Source organism: Parus major, chromosome 6 (genome assembly GCF_001522545.3).
Source record: "Parus major isolate Abel chromosome 6, Parus_major1.1, whole genome shotgun sequence".
NCBI lineage: Eukaryota > Metazoa > Chordata > Aves > Passeriformes > Paridae > Parus > Parus major.
The window spans coordinates 5,408,099-5,423,355 of NC_031775.1; the positions used below are offsets into that span (position 1 = coordinate 5,408,099).

Here is a 15,257-nt window from a genome sequence, read left to right on the forward strand (position 1 = left end):
TCTCTCACCATCATAAGACATCACAAATCAACTAGACAGAAATCAATATGCAGTTACTTCAGTCAGCATGAGATAGTCTGCACCCAGTTCTTGGAAAAATTCTGAGATTAATTAAGTAGCTATGGGAATTTTTATCTCCATGTATGTATATTGTACCAAGTTAGGAGTGGAGGAAAAATCACATATATGAATGTGTGACCACTGTGGAATGTTAGAAAATAACAGGGAATTCCACGGATTAAACAGGGTACAATGGGAAATAATTCATCTCCACAAAACAGAGTTTGATTTAATGTGAGTAGGGCTGTTCTAACTATTCAGATCCCTTCCTGGCTTGCTTGAGGGTGAAGAGTCTGCTCTGGCTACAGTTCATGTAGCTTCAGACTTGCACTTAAAAGTTTTTAAAATCGTTTGCTAAATTGTTTGAAACAGGTAAAAGAATTAACACACTCAGAAAGTTATTCTGCCTTCATGTTCATGTTGCTGTTCTGCATGAGAAAGGAAGATAAGTGTTTTCCTCACTTCTACCCTCCAGGGCTTGTGTGTATCTGTGAGGAAGCTGCCTAAATCATGGGGATTTCCAGAGATCCACTGAGCTTTCTCCTTCTCTTGATAGCAAAATGCCCTTCTGAAGCCTCTGGCTGACCGTTGGTACAGCTGTGCAGAAGCAGTTGTGAGGAGGCTTTAGGGTGATTCTACATGGGGAAATATTAACTACTGATTGGATTTTTAAAGCAAAATCCTTGAGGTCATGCCCTGCTGAATGACTGGTCCCTTTTTTTTCTCTCCTCTCTCTCTCTCTTTCTCTCCAACTGGGCTTCTGTATCCTGTGTAAGGGCAGTGGTGTAGATTCATGATGGTGATCTTTTTTGCACAAGCCGAATGTTTTAGAAAGCCTTGCCTTTGTACCAGGAATGCTTCTATCTTTATGTTTTTCCTGTTCCAAGATGGTATTTAGCAAATGCCTAATCTTAATCTTGCTTAGCTATGGTTGATTTTGTTGATGAAGAACTACTGAATTCCTAGAACATTTATATGTTTGCTCATGAACCACAATCATAGGTGTTTCCAATTCTTCTCCAATTCCCTTTCATTTAAGCACATGTATATGATTTTAAGAAGATAAAACCCTCTCAGAAGAGCAAGCAGCTGGGTTTACTTGCTTTAGAAAATGTTATGTTTTCCTCATGGCGTTCTAGTAAAGGCATGTGGAAGTAGGTATTTAAATTGAGCTTTGGTCTGTTTTTCAGTCGGGCCTAACTCCAATCCATGTTGCTGCCTTCATGGGACATGTAAATATTGTATCGCAGCTAATGCATCATGGAGCATCCCCCAACACTACCAATGTGGTGAGTCACAGGTTTCCTTTCAGCAGGGCAGGACTGGGAATGAGTGATAATACCTGGGACCAGTACTGGGATGAAGTGCCTAATTCTGCTGTCCATCATAGCACCTGTGGCTCGTGTTGGAGTCATGGGGAGGTGCAGCCTGCTGACTCCTACTTGGGAGATGCTTGGCAGGTTGAGGAAATTTCCAAAGGGGCTGACCCTAAGCAGGCTCTAATCTCTTGATTTTCTGAAGTAAAGAATGAGAACATACTGTAGCTTCTCAGACATAACTTTTGAGATCTGTGCTTGAATGTTGAGCACTCTTTTCCCAAGACCCCAGGGGTCTGCCATTTAAGGAAAATTCAACAGATTGCAGCAGATTGTGGGGACATATTGCCTATGTCCATCCAGCCATCTGAGTGCACTCTTCTGCTGGCAGTGTGCTGCGTGCCCCAAGGCTCCTGGGGCATGTGTAAAAACTGAACTTATTCTTAGATGGGTATTTGAAAGCTGGGTAGTGGAAGAGAAGCTTGTTGATCCTCTTTAACAGTTAGGCCTCCTTTTCACTTTCCTTACATAAGTGCTGCTAGAAGACAATATTTTGTTAAAGTCTTCACCTGGTGATTCTATTAAATTATATAAAAATACAACACCTTTTGTTAATTAGCAGGTGTTTGTACCTAAAGACGTATTGACCCAAAAATGTAGAAACCACTTTCTCTCCTGAATTGTTCTGGTTTCCTTGGATTTGTCTTTCATTAAGTCCATGAAGCTTTAGATGAATGTACTCAGTAATGAGTTTCTTTTTCCTTCTTCTTCAATTGCCTCAGTGCTTGTCAGATAAAAAATGATAGTAGAGGCATAAGGCATTACAGAAGGAAAGCCAAATACATGTGTGCCTGAATATACAAAATTTGAAATACATTTTTTTACTAAATTCAGCTCTATTTAAAAAGACATAATTTTAACATTGCTAATATAATACTAGTAATATAAAAATTGCAGTGTCTCTTTTCACCAAAAAATAATGACAATGGCACTATTGAGTTGGGAAATTGACCCTGCAATAAATTGCTTTGCAGCACAGCTGCTTTGCAGCACACAGTGACAGATCAAATATTGATTTAATCTTACATCTTACAGACAATTACAGCAGAGTTTTCTAGTGCTCATTCTGAGCTGGGTAGCCAGTATTTCTGTGTTTATAAAACATGCTGGTGTTTGTTCTTCCTGCAGTGTGTTTTTAATTCTGTTCTGTTTTTGCTGCTGCATGCAGAGAGGAGAGACAGCGCTGCACATGGCAGCCAGAGCTGGCCAGACAGAGGTCGTCCGGTACCTGGTACAAAACGGAGCCCAGGTGGAGGCAAAAGCCAAGGTGAGGGGATGGCCCAGGTGTAACAAACCTGGATGATCTGTACTGGACAAAGCAAAGACTTACATCATATTGTGTGTGTCCTTCAGGACGAAGAAGAGGTGAAGCCAAGCCTTTGTGATGCCCACTGATATTTTGTTATGTACTCTCTCTTTGTAGCCATGAGAGATCTGTAAGAGACAAGGCAGAAGAAGTCAGGTTGATACCATCCCAATTTTTAATATAAATTATCATGTGTTTGAAGACCTTTATTTTGAAGTGGAACTTCAGGAGGGAGAGGAATTCCTCAAATCTGTTTTTATTTCAGCAGAACTGAAAACCCCTGGCTTCTGGTGTCTCCTGTCATGTCCCTAAAGCAACAGTCTGCATGTATTCAAAAATAGTTAGCCTTTTAAAGAACACCATCTAAGGGAAGGAGGCACAGTGAGAGAATGTGGCAGAGGTCTGGAAAGAAGGAACAGATCCTATAGAAACAATTGCAGTTGGGGAGGGTAAGGGTGGAGAAAAAATAGATGGTCAAGAATCGTGAAAGAACGTGCAAAATTATGGAAATCAAAGAGTTCCGGGAAAGGAGATGAATGGATGCAATAAATAGCAGTCTTAATAGGTAGCCAGGAAATATTCTTTAACCCAAATGGTCATAAAATGGATATATCCTTTAAAAAATCAAACTATTTTTCATTGTGGAATTATCTGTGAATTGGGTCACAAGTAAGTTTGCTCTTAAGATTATCTACTTATAAGAAACTCTGACTAAATATTTATAGCTGATACAGTTTATATCTGCAAAGACCCTGACAATAGAACTGATTCATGTGGTTTGCAAATCTCCAAAGACAGTCTTAAAAGTGAACAGCTCATGCTCAGAAGCAGTCATGCAAATATTTTCTGAGTAAATTCACAGAATGATTTGATTTGGACAAATTGCCATTGCCTGTGATCAGTTTGTTATCATAAATAACAACTAAATCCAAGCAGTAGATAATACACCAGTGCTAACATCAGCTGTGAGAGATTTGTGGGAAACAGGCACGAACTGGAATCATTTAAGAACCACCTAGTCAGAGAATTGCCCTGTAGAGGGGCAGCATTTATATCCTGACATGCTCCCACCCTAAATCCAAAGATGTAAAATAACTGTTGTAGGATGGGCATGGGCAGAAATCTCCCTTGAAGAGAACAGCCCAGAACTACAGAACATGGGGTAGAAGTGCTTGAAAGGTAGGAAATTCAGCAGGGGAAAACGGGAAGAGAAAGATGCTTGGCCACGCAGTTGTGATAGTGTGCTTAATCCAAAGATTGTACAACAGAGAGGGGGAGGACAAAAATACAAAACCAGATAACGAAGAGGTGAGAAATTATCTCTTAAATGCTGAGAATAACAATGTCACAACACCTTAATATTTTCAGTGAAGGAAAGGAAATGAACCATGAGATTCATGACAGAGAAACACATTTACTTAAAACTATTCAGATTATTGTCTTCTGAATGAGAAGTAGAAAGTGACAATTAATTTCAACACCATGCTCTGTCATCAGTTACATCTATGGAAAAGTTAGCTGTAAAATACCAAAAAATCATTCACCAGTTAAAAAAGCACAAGAATTACGATACTTTATGCAAGTTCCCAAGCAGTAATTGATTGAACTATTATATATTGCTGTGAAACATAAAAGAGATCAAGATGTGAGGTTCAGAATTACATACTGGCTTTGTTTTAAGAAAGAAATGCAAAGCAAATTGAGGCAAATCTGGATAAGGAAGAACTTGATGAGTGTGTTAACTTTTATGGATTATGTCACTGTCTGGAATTGTTTGTGATGCACTAACAAAGTGTAAGGTGTCTTTATGATATACACAGAAAAAGCCAGTGTGCAACATTCACTAGCTAAGACCTCAGTAGAATTAACGCTCATCTGCAATTTTGAAAAGTGACAGAATGTGGGCAAATATTTTGTGTCCCAATGAGAGGCACAGTTTTCTCATGCAGGCCTGTGTTGCTGCCCCTGTGTTTAGGATGACCAAACGCCGCTGCACATTTCTGCCCGCCTGGGAAAAGCAGACATTGTGCAGCAGCTGCTGCAGCAGGGAGCATCTCCCAATGCAGCCACCACGTCAGGCTACACACCTCTGCACCTTTCTGCTCGGGAAGGGCATGAAGATGTAGCTTCTGTTCTTTTGGATCATGGTGCATCTCTGTCTATCATTACCAAGGTAAGCAAGCTGCAGGAGTGGCAGTTGGAATCGTAAAACATGCCTGTAGCAAGGGCTGCTTGTGAATTAAATACTGCAAGAGTCATACATGTGTACAGTGAAAGTGTATTACATTTTATTAAAAAGGTACAAAGCTTCACGCTTGTACCTCAGGACCTGATATATAACACATCCCAGTGATCACACATGCAGTTTCTTGGAATGGAAGGCATGCAGCGCAGAAATTCCAGGTGGGTGTTGATAGGCTTGCCCTTGGGACTTTGGTAGTGTGAAGAAAGGAACCAACTCTTTCCTTGTTTAATGTAGATAGTGCTTTGCCTTCCAAGGGAAGGGCCTCTAGACCCCACAGTGCAGCTGGAGATCTGCAGACTTGCTGCCTGTACTCAGGACTATATAATGGGGTGGATGGAAGCAGCTGCATCCTTGCAGGTCAGAGACAAACCTTGCCCTGAGAAAGAGTGCCCAGGGCTGCTATATTACTACTTTCTCTTACAGAAAGGATTTACTCCACTACATGTAGCTGCAAAGTACGGGAAAATTGAGGTAGCCAACCTCCTGCTTCAGAAGAATGCATCTCCTGATGCTTCTGGAAAGGTAGGACAGAAGCTACTGCCACTTGCACAGCAAATATCTCAAACCAGATAATATTTTACTAATGTCCTCTTACCTGCTTACCATCACACTAGTATCCACAGCCTGGGTTTAGCTGGAATTGGTTTAATGTGGTATTCCAGTCCCTGCAAACTCAACAAAGTGACTTTTATTGTCATTAATTGACAGCAAAGTGATGTGCTCTGTGCTCACAACCAGGGGAATGGAGACAAACCATTCCTCTGTGTTCCCACCCAGACTATTTACAGTCCTTATCAGAGTATTTGGGTAGCTGGCTCTGCTTCCCCAGGTCTCATGACAGGATGGTGGGGGGGGGGGGGGGGGGGGGGATGGTAAAGGCCAATAGGACCTCACGCTTTTTAAACGAGCCCAGCTTGGATTTTTACAGCTCCAAGGGGCAGTTTATTTATCCACTGCAGTAAAAGAAAAACGTTGCCAAGGGTGAGACCTCCTTACCCTGGGGGCAGCACGGGTATGTGCTTCTCAGTCCATCTTCCCTGGGAAAAGTGAATGGGCTTTCACAGCTTGGGAAGGATTTCCAAATTTGTTTTATTTTTTGATTCTAAAAGTTCCCAAAGACTCTGGATACATACATGAATGAGTAAAAAAAGTGTTTTTTCACCTCATCTACTGGAATTTTCCGAATTCCTGAATTTCCCCTGGAGAGTCTATAACAGCACTTGTTTGTTCTGCATGTGTTTTTAGAGCGGTTTAACACCACTGCATGTAGCTGCACACTACGATAATCAAAAAGTGGCCCTCCTCCTGTTGGACCAGGGAGCTTCACCTCATGCCTCTGCCAAGGTACAAATACTGGCCACTCTGGGGGAACAATACCCAGGCTTTTTATGTTGCTTTATTCCCTATCTACCCCTGTTCTTTCAAGGCTGTGTATATTTGAAGTTACAGGAGGCTCAGTGACCTGGTTTGTTAATGTCTCACATCCATGTAAAGCTGCTAGAATAATCCTGCAGGTGAATAAAATAGCAATAAAAAAAAAGCAAATAAAGATGCAGAAACACTTTAAATCACCTTTGTCTCAAAAAATACTGAGCCTTGCTGTCATTTGCCCAGCCTCTTCAGCAACTCCTCCAAGCTAGCTGTCTTTGCATCATTGTATCTTAAGATATGTGCAGGGCAAGCTTGGGGTTAACACCCAGCTATGCAGGGTTACTTCTGTTAGTGCCACAGGGTGGCATTGAGGCAAGATAAGTTTCTCAGCACAGTATATGTAATTATTCAGGTGCTTCGCAATACTTCTACCTCAGCTTAAATGGACTGGCAAGAAATAAAACTAGTCACAGACCTGCTTTGATTGTAATTCACTGTAGGCAAGACCATACCTAGGGTAAGGTTTCAGAGGATATGGAAGAAAAAATATGTAAATTATTCTGGTAGTGCATAGAACAAAGAGAATTTAGAGAAGCTTAAACTGTCTCTTTTGTGGATCCCTATTTTAAGTATGGGATGGATAAATACTGTAATTTATTTATGTGTAATATTTGAACAGGAACATTAGGTAAAGCAGGATGAAAACATAAGTAGGTTAAAGCAAGTTAAGTGCAGTGTGTAAATACCTCATTTGAAACAACGCAGACAATTTCCTTAAATCACTGCAAAAAACCCCCAAACCTGTGGAGAAAGGAAAGCAAGTGGAGAAGCCAGTATTGTAGTTAAATGGGCAGCACTCCTTGATTGCCTTCCTCTTACACATGGCTGAGTGCAGCCATAGCACTGGAGGCCTTCTGCATGGCTGAAGGAGAGGATGGGGTATGCCACGAATGGTAGATCCCAGAGTTTGTAGTGCAAGGAGGGGGAAGTTAAATGGACATGGACTGCCAGCAGCAATAGTGCAGTTTAAAATCAATGCTGTCGATAGTGGCAATCTGCCAGACCAGTGCCCCAGGGGGGCAACTGGAATGATCTCTGATCTTTCAGTACTGCAGCACAGCACTCTCAAGTGCCACTGGGGAGAAGAAAGGGCCTTCTGAAGAGGATGAGAAAGCACTGACCCAGTTTTCACTGAAAGAAGCTGCCGGTGGGAGCTGTACATCCTGTAGGGGCAGAGATTGCAGCAGCCCCTGCCAAGGGCTTGGGAAGTCCAAACCAAGGTGGAAGCCCTATAGACTGTGGTACAGCATTGCACAAACTCATGTGTCAGGTCACCTTAGCTTCCCCATCTGTAACAGAACAGTTCTGCAGCTGCTACTTCAGGCCTCCAAGTGCCAGCTGTAAGTGTGCCTAAAAGAAAGCATTTGTTAGTGTTCTGCAGCAAGTGAGCCACGGCAGCAGCAAGCAGAGCGTCAATACTAAATAAAATTAAACATAACATGTTTGTTGCTTCGGGCACCCACTGTGCACTCATCTGAAAGATGATGTTGGTAACAGCAGATGATTTCCTGTACTTTTTGTAAATGTAGTCCAGTAAATAAATGTAATGTCATATCTCATCACTGGCTCCACAGTTTCATCAGTAGCTGCCATTCCTGTGACACCACTGTCTTTAACACTGATCTTAAGAGTGACTCATTAGCCAAGCCCAGCCAAATTTGACTTGAAGAGTGATAAGTGACAGGGTATGGGAAATGGGCGTGTCAGAGTACGGTGCTGTGGTACAGTTATTCTGCTGGTTATTCTGCTGAACCATTCTTTTCTTTCATAGGCAAAAATTGTGCCTAATTTCACATGCAGTTTATCCATAATTTGAATTTGGCATCCACTTTACAGTGCCTTTCTTCTTCCCCACTCCATCCCCAAAGCCTTAGTTTTCCTCTGTCCTTTCATCTTTAACCATTTCCCCTTTTTCTGCTCTTTTCCCTGGCAACCAGAATAACCCAATACCCTTCCTTCTAAACTTCTGTGTTCCTTTCTCCATCTATGCATAGTGACAGAGTGCTGGCCTTATGAGAAGATGCAGATTGAGACTGAGTTGAATTTCAGCTTTTATTTTTCAGCTCTGTTTTTTCATTCTCTTGGCAACCTGCTGCTGTCTGTTCTCATGAAAGCAATATATGCCGATTTCTTGGGAAAAGGCTTGGAAACTGCATTTGTTATTTTATATAATGTAATATGAGCTCAATTTAAAGGAGTTATGTTTTAGGAGATATGTAAGATTTAGCATGTAGGATTTAGCATGTGGTATTTAGGATATATTTGGTGCTCATGTGGAAGTGGTTGTTTTCCATGGCAGTACCATGCTGAAAGTCTAGGGGAGAGGATTGTGTTTGTTTTTCCTGAAGCACTTTATCTTCAAAGTGAAAATTCAGGGGCCATGTGCTTCCTTTATTGATTGTGGCACTGTGTTTCCTGAGTGCCATTTTCAGAGACCTTAGTATCCAAGAGCTGAACTGAATCTGAATTGAATTTAGAAGGTTACAGAATCTTTTCCACGTGAAACTAGTGCTGTGTATCTCCTGCTGCCAGGTTCCTATTAAAGCTCTCTAGTAATCATTTGTGAGCCCCCATGTGTTTATTTCTTGCTCATACCTGCACTGCTCTGCGTCTCTTGTGACCTCCCTTCCTTTTTAGACCAGCCCTGCTGCCCTGTTGGTGCAGGGAGGAGCCCAGGCAGGCGAATGCTTTGTGCCTTTAGGTAGATTTTATTTGGCTCGGTAATCTGAGATGCAAAGGGTACTTATGATACCATAAAAAAACACAAAATGGTTTATGCAGCTTGGATCTCATCCCCTGACCTTGTTCCTTAGTCACATGAAAATGTGTGCACATTTGTCATTTGCTTGAAAATGAGAGCTAATACATACAATTCCTGAAAGACAGGAAGTTATTGACTAAAAAGTCATTGTAACCTGTACCAAAAACTTGTTATACCTCCATCAGAGTTTTGGTATTTGTGTGCTGATCATTTACTCTTTATATCCATTTATCTATTTTCTGCCTATCTCTCTTTTTTAGAGTTACAAAATTGTATCGTGCAATAGATACTACACTTTTATTTTTAGTAGTGGGCTCCCTGAGTACACACATTGGAAGGATTAAAAAGATAAGGAATGCATGACTCTAAAGTTATATGCTTCAGTTTTCCCTTGATCTGAAAAAAACCCAGGTTGTCAGTAAGGTTTAGGGTAAATGCTGCAAGAAAGGCCATATTTAATGTACGTAATACTTTCATTCACACTGGGAAATGGGAAAAAACCCAAACAATGGCAGCTGTTCTGAGTTATGAATACACATCCTGCTCTTCTTTTTGTTTAAGATTTCATGTACATTTAAGTAAAAGGAGCAAATGTATGAAACAAAACTCAAACTCCTATTTCTATAGATTGTCCTTTCCTGAAAAGAATTTTTTTTCCCAGATTTGAAAATTTACTTCAGAATCCTCCTCTTTGTAGCAATACTTTGAAAAAAAAGATTGCTTGAAGGTCAGATACATTGGTTGGTACAGCTTGTTAACATTGTATTTGACTGTGACAGAATTTTTAGAGCTAATGGCATTCAGAGTTGGGTAGGTAGAGAGAAGTGATTTATCACCTTGTTCAATGAGCAGCTCTCAGTGAAGTGCTTTCTGTTGGCAGAATGGTTACACGCCCCTGCACATAGCTGCCAAGAAGAACCAGATGGACATAGCAACCACACTGCTGGAGTATGGTGCTGATGCCAACGCAGTCACCAGGCAGGGCATCGCCCCTGTGCACCTCGCCTCCCAGGATGGCCACGTGGACATGGTGTCACTGCTGCTCTCTAGAAATGCTAATGTCAACCTCAGCAACAAGGTGAGTGTTCACCCTGCCTGGGGCTAAGGCTGTGTAAAAATGTGATGAGAAGGAGAGGGGCTGGCAATTAAATTTTGCTGCTGGGATACTGCACATGCTGAAAGCCACTGCAGGTGTCTGGACACACATCATCATCATCTCTCCTAGCAAGAGCAGCATGCCATGTCACACTGAATGAACTGTGTTTTGTAGTGCCCAAGGTTTGGTGATAACACATGCTGCACTGAAATTTATTAATGCAGTATTAATTTATACTAGTCTGCCAAAACATGGCCAGTGAGAAAATAGCTTCTTCCCCATAGGGCCTACTGGGGCTGACACCTGTCATTTATCAGCCTCGAGGAATATGCCTGCCCATTTTTCAGTTGTTACATGTGTAATTGTAAGATTTGCTATGCTTATTTGTATTTTTTTGTATTTGTAACATTTTTTTCCACTGTAATATTTTATAACAAAAAATGTAACATGAACCAGCGAATGATAACAAATATGAGGACCTAATGGCAATGGCTGACTTGTTCAGGGATGGTGACTTTTTAAATTGGATAATAAGAACAACTTTGTCTCAGATTTTGTTCTTTAATATAAGTGATTCTTCCTCCCCAGGGTATGTTCCTTAACCCACAGTGGCTTTTGGTGTAATTTCTCCTGATGGTAGGAAAGGAAAAGTGATATATTTTAGTTTATGTGTGAATTCATAGACTCTTAAGTCTGCTCTATAGTAATGTTTCTAGCAAATGTGGAGCCTTAATTCTTTAAATGCCCCACTAGACATTGTTATCTGACATTATCAAGTGCAGTTGCAGTATGGACTTGTGTGGCTAGACTAGAGAGGCAATAGAATTTTTTTTCATGGAAAATATTTCTTATTCTCAGCAGGTAGGAAGAGCCAGTGGGTGTTCCTGCACAGGGCTGCTGTGTTTTCCTGCTTCTAGCTTTCCAAATTGATTATTTGTGGGGCCTCCTTCAGAAAGCTTCTCTTGCAGATGTGGATTTTTTTTTTTTCCCACAAGTCTCAATCATGTATGGGTTTATGCAGCGCAGGATATATCCCCACAGGAAAATTTGCCTTGTACATGTTCTGCATCCATTGACTATCCCATTTTGCTACTAAGACTCATGCAGGGAGCATGATTGAAGTGCTTGGCACATTGATTCAGTGCCACCAAACGTTAGTTACTTGCAGCATCCTAAAACCTGTTCAGTTGTAATCTCCAGTTTCTCATTGTGCTGATGACACCACCTTTGGGGAGTAATTGCCCTCCATAGACTCTCAGGAATGCACATTTCTTCAAAGCACAGCACCTCTATATTCAATACCACATGTTTAAAGCCCACTGATTTCTGAGTTTTACAGTTTTGCAGTGGGAGTAGAAAAGAGCATTTATTTCCTCAGGTTCCACAGAATGGTTGGAGCTGCATGCTCAGAACCCCCATAACTGAGCACTTATTAAACATGTTTAGAAGGTTTGGCCATTAATATCCAGGCTCCAACAGGCAATTGGTTACTGTTTCATGTTTGAGTCAGGTGACCCACCTAACCTGTATTGTCATCAGAATTGCATCTTGGAGTTAAATGTGGTGGGACGCTTTCAAAATAACTGCCCTTTGTAGGGAGTGCACTGTGGATGTGGATTTGGGTTCAAGGGTAGGAAACTTCAGTGAATGTTCCTGCCTGATGTGACAACTGCTACCACGTGCTCTTCTGTCCTTGGTGCTAAGGGCAGTAGGAACAGGAGAGAAAATTAACCATAATTTGCAAGTAGAGTAATTTTTCTCATTCCTAAAAACATCTTCTCAGCAGATTCTCTCTCCTTCCCCTTTTATCTTCTAGCCCTTTTATGTGGCAGAAAGTTGCATAGTTTTTTTAGGTTTTAAGGATATTTAGATTTCAAGTTTTAAATAAGAAAAATTACTATAAGTACACGTTTTCTATCAAGTGTGTATACTACCTGAGCATGGAGAAATGGGCCTGATCACAAAGAAATGCAGTTTTATTATTTTGTGTTTGTGTCTGAAAATGATCAAATAGAGGAGTAAAAGATAAGGATAAAACTAAGTGAATATAAAACTTGCAGAATTGTAAAGAATTATTTGATATTGCTTTTAGTGTCTGATTCATTATAAGGAAGTAAATTAGGAGGTAAAAAAATGCTACGTGACTTTAAGTGCTCTAATTAGCTATCCCACATGTAACACTGCATGGAAAAATGTTCCTTGTCTTAGGGAAACATCATCTTCCTGGCTTTTGAATTGTACTTTCTTGCAGATCAAGAGTGTGATTGCAAAGCAGCTTACATAGTGAAAATGGAATGTGTAACTTCTTTCAATTCAGTCAGATGTTTAGAGTCTTCCTGTTACCTGATTTTGCATTTCAGTACTCATGTACCTCCTCTGAAGATTGTTACTTGTTGTTTTTGATTTACAGAGTGGACTGACTCCCCTCCACCTGGCTGCCCAAGAAGACAGGGTCAATGTAGCAGAGGTTCTGGTTAACCAGGGAGCTGCTGTTGATGCACAGACAAAGGTACAAACACCAGTGTCACATGAAATACCTTCTTTCGCAGAGGCATGAGCCTCTAGACAGGACAAGGAACTGATTTCAGGGTGAAATTGCAGCAGAAATACATTTCTTGTGATAAATTATTGCAGAATATATTCTGAAAACTGAAGATACATAAACTTGGGTGTTTAATGTTAAGCTCGGCCTTTGAGCAGTGAGCTTATTTCTCACCAAATACTTAGATCAATATAGGTTTAGATTGTATCCTATTATTGTGCTTCACTGAAGGTAAGTGGGATTGATCTAGTTTTTGAGTAAGGAAACTCTTATCTAATATGAAATACATATATACAATAGTGGTCCATTTCAAATTTACTTGACTAAAAATAGTTTTGCCTAAATATTTGGACTTGTAAATAAGAGACCTGGATTTTCAAGGTGCTTGGGGGTGGGTTTTGAGACCCCCCAGTGATGACACCTCCCACTTTACAGTATTGCTTTTTATGACCCATGTCCTGAAGCAAAGACCCCTTGCAGAAATGGTTTTAAGCACCCTAATGGTGTACAGTGCTCAGAATTTAATGATAATGTTCTCAGTGTTGATTACACTTACGTTCCTCAAGCATTGTCTAGATCTTGAAGGCATTCCTTTAGCTGGGCAAGAAATGGGTTGAGATCAAATGCTTTGACTGTAGCAGATCAGATCAGCTAAATAAACCATGTCTCACAATCTGACCTGCACTCTTTTGCAGAGTAGTAGCTTTCACTGCTTTCTGCTAGGTGTATGCCACGAGTTAGGTACTCTGCTTGCATCCCAGGAATGTCCAGGTGCGTCAGACTGTTCAGCAATATTATCATATTACACTGACATCTCAGAAAGGGCTGAGTCCGTCATCATGTCTGTCTGCAGCTCAGCTGATTATAATCTGTGGCAGAAGGAAAAGTCATTGTTATCTGATTTCTCTACAATGTAATTCCAACTGTACCAGCTACTGATTTCAATAGCATTATCCTGACATAAACCTGAAATACTTCTGCTAAAATCCCAGGAGCTTTTCCCAGTTTATACTTCAGTAGCATATCCTCAGCCTGTATTTTAAAGATGAATCAGTCAGGGTCCTTATTTGCCAGACCACCCAGTAGCAGATGAGATCTGTCCTGGTTCATTCTTTGCACAATTTCCTCACATGAATGTGGTTGTCTTCCTATAGATAGTTTCTGCCTGGTTTTGGTTTCGGTAGCAGGACATTGCAGAACCTGTTCTTTTAACTTGGTCAGAGCTGAATGGCCTCCCAAGCCATACAACTTGTCTGAGTGTTTGCCTTTGCACCTCTGTGCAGTGACTTCTCTGTCCCACAAATAGCAAGCAGTCTGAGGAGACATTTATATCGACAGGTGCAGGCAGACACACGTGTTTGCTTTGCTGGCTCTCTAGTGTCCAAATAGGACCCCGTTCTGGGCTGCCGTGGCCTTTTAGTCACATTAGGGTGGTGGAAACATCTGAAGTACTGTCACAGCTGAGAGGCAGGCAGGACATGTCTGCTCGGTCCCAGGGACAGCCTGGTGCTCTGTACTCAGCTTCAGGCCTGGCAGTGTGGTGGAGCAGGCAAGTAGATCAAGTAGATCTCTTTAGAGACACATGGAAAAGGGGCTTCAGTTCATCATTCAGGCGTTTCCTCTCTGTGGAGCTGAATTTCTTAATTGCATCTCTGAAAATTAACCTAGTCATTAGGTAAAATGGGGGGGAAATACAGTCGTATTTTACTGTGTGCAGCACGAGTCCTGTCATCAGTAATAGTCATATAATTTTAAAGGCAGAAGTAAATCCCTTGTCATTCATCCTCAAGTCCTCCTCAGTTATATGTGTAACTAATGTGAATAAAGAATAGTTTCCCAGTACACTCTTGTTTCCGTAGTCCTGCCCATTAATTGTTAGGAAGTGGCTCAGGGACTCAAAAGTCAGGTGAAGTCATGTTGTATTTAAGCAGGACTACTTTGGGGTGTAAGAAGTTACCTGTCTGGGGAAATTCTCCATCCTGTAGGCTTCTGTGGGGAAGAATACCCACAACAGCTTGTCTTCCTGTCCACTCTGCTAGTTGTCTCTGCTGTAGGGCACTTTCTGTTCCTTGGGAAGAGAGCACCCACGTGCCTTGCAGGATTCTATTAGAGTGGAATAAGCTGAGGCTTACGCACTGGCATGAGCCTGGTGCTTTTCCACTGGCTTCTGCAGGGTCCCATCTGCTCAGTTTGTGCAGCAATGAGCTCTCCAGGCTCCAGAGTGTCAGCCACATGGAGGCTGTCTGCCAGATATCCGCTCGCTGCCGCCTGTGATATAAGAAAAGTGCCAATGCAGTACAGGGTGTTTTAGCAGGGAATAGTTTCTGGACAAACTGGTGATCACCTTGAGTTCTTTAGGAAAGAACTGAAAACCCTGAATTTCTACAATGGAGGAAAAATGTTATGCTATAAGAACGGCCATACTTTGACCTCATGTTCT

At 41.3% G+C, this 15,257-nt stretch overlaps 1 protein-coding gene across 3 annotated transcripts in view; it reads left to right on the forward strand.

Moving 5' to 3' along the window:
• The window catches only part of ANK3 (ankyrin 3), a 195,657-nt gene that overhangs the window by 89,582 nt on the left and 90,818 nt on the right, over positions 1 to 15,257 (forward strand). For all 3 annotated transcript variants that reach the window (XM_033515805.1, XM_015632928.3, XM_015632927.1), the window contains exons 12-18: positions 1,251 to 1,349; positions 2,605 to 2,703; positions 4,718 to 4,915; positions 5,411 to 5,509; positions 6,233 to 6,331; positions 10,060 to 10,257; positions 12,686 to 12,784. In XM_033515805.1, the coding sequence (XP_033371696.1) occupies positions 1,251 to 1,349; positions 2,605 to 2,703; positions 4,718 to 4,915; positions 5,411 to 5,509; positions 6,233 to 6,331; positions 10,060 to 10,257; positions 12,686 to 12,784 (891 nt within the window). The remainder of the gene's footprint in view (positions 1 to 1,250; positions 1,350 to 2,604; positions 2,704 to 4,717; positions 4,916 to 5,410; positions 5,510 to 6,232; positions 6,332 to 10,059; positions 10,258 to 12,685; positions 12,785 to 15,257) is intronic.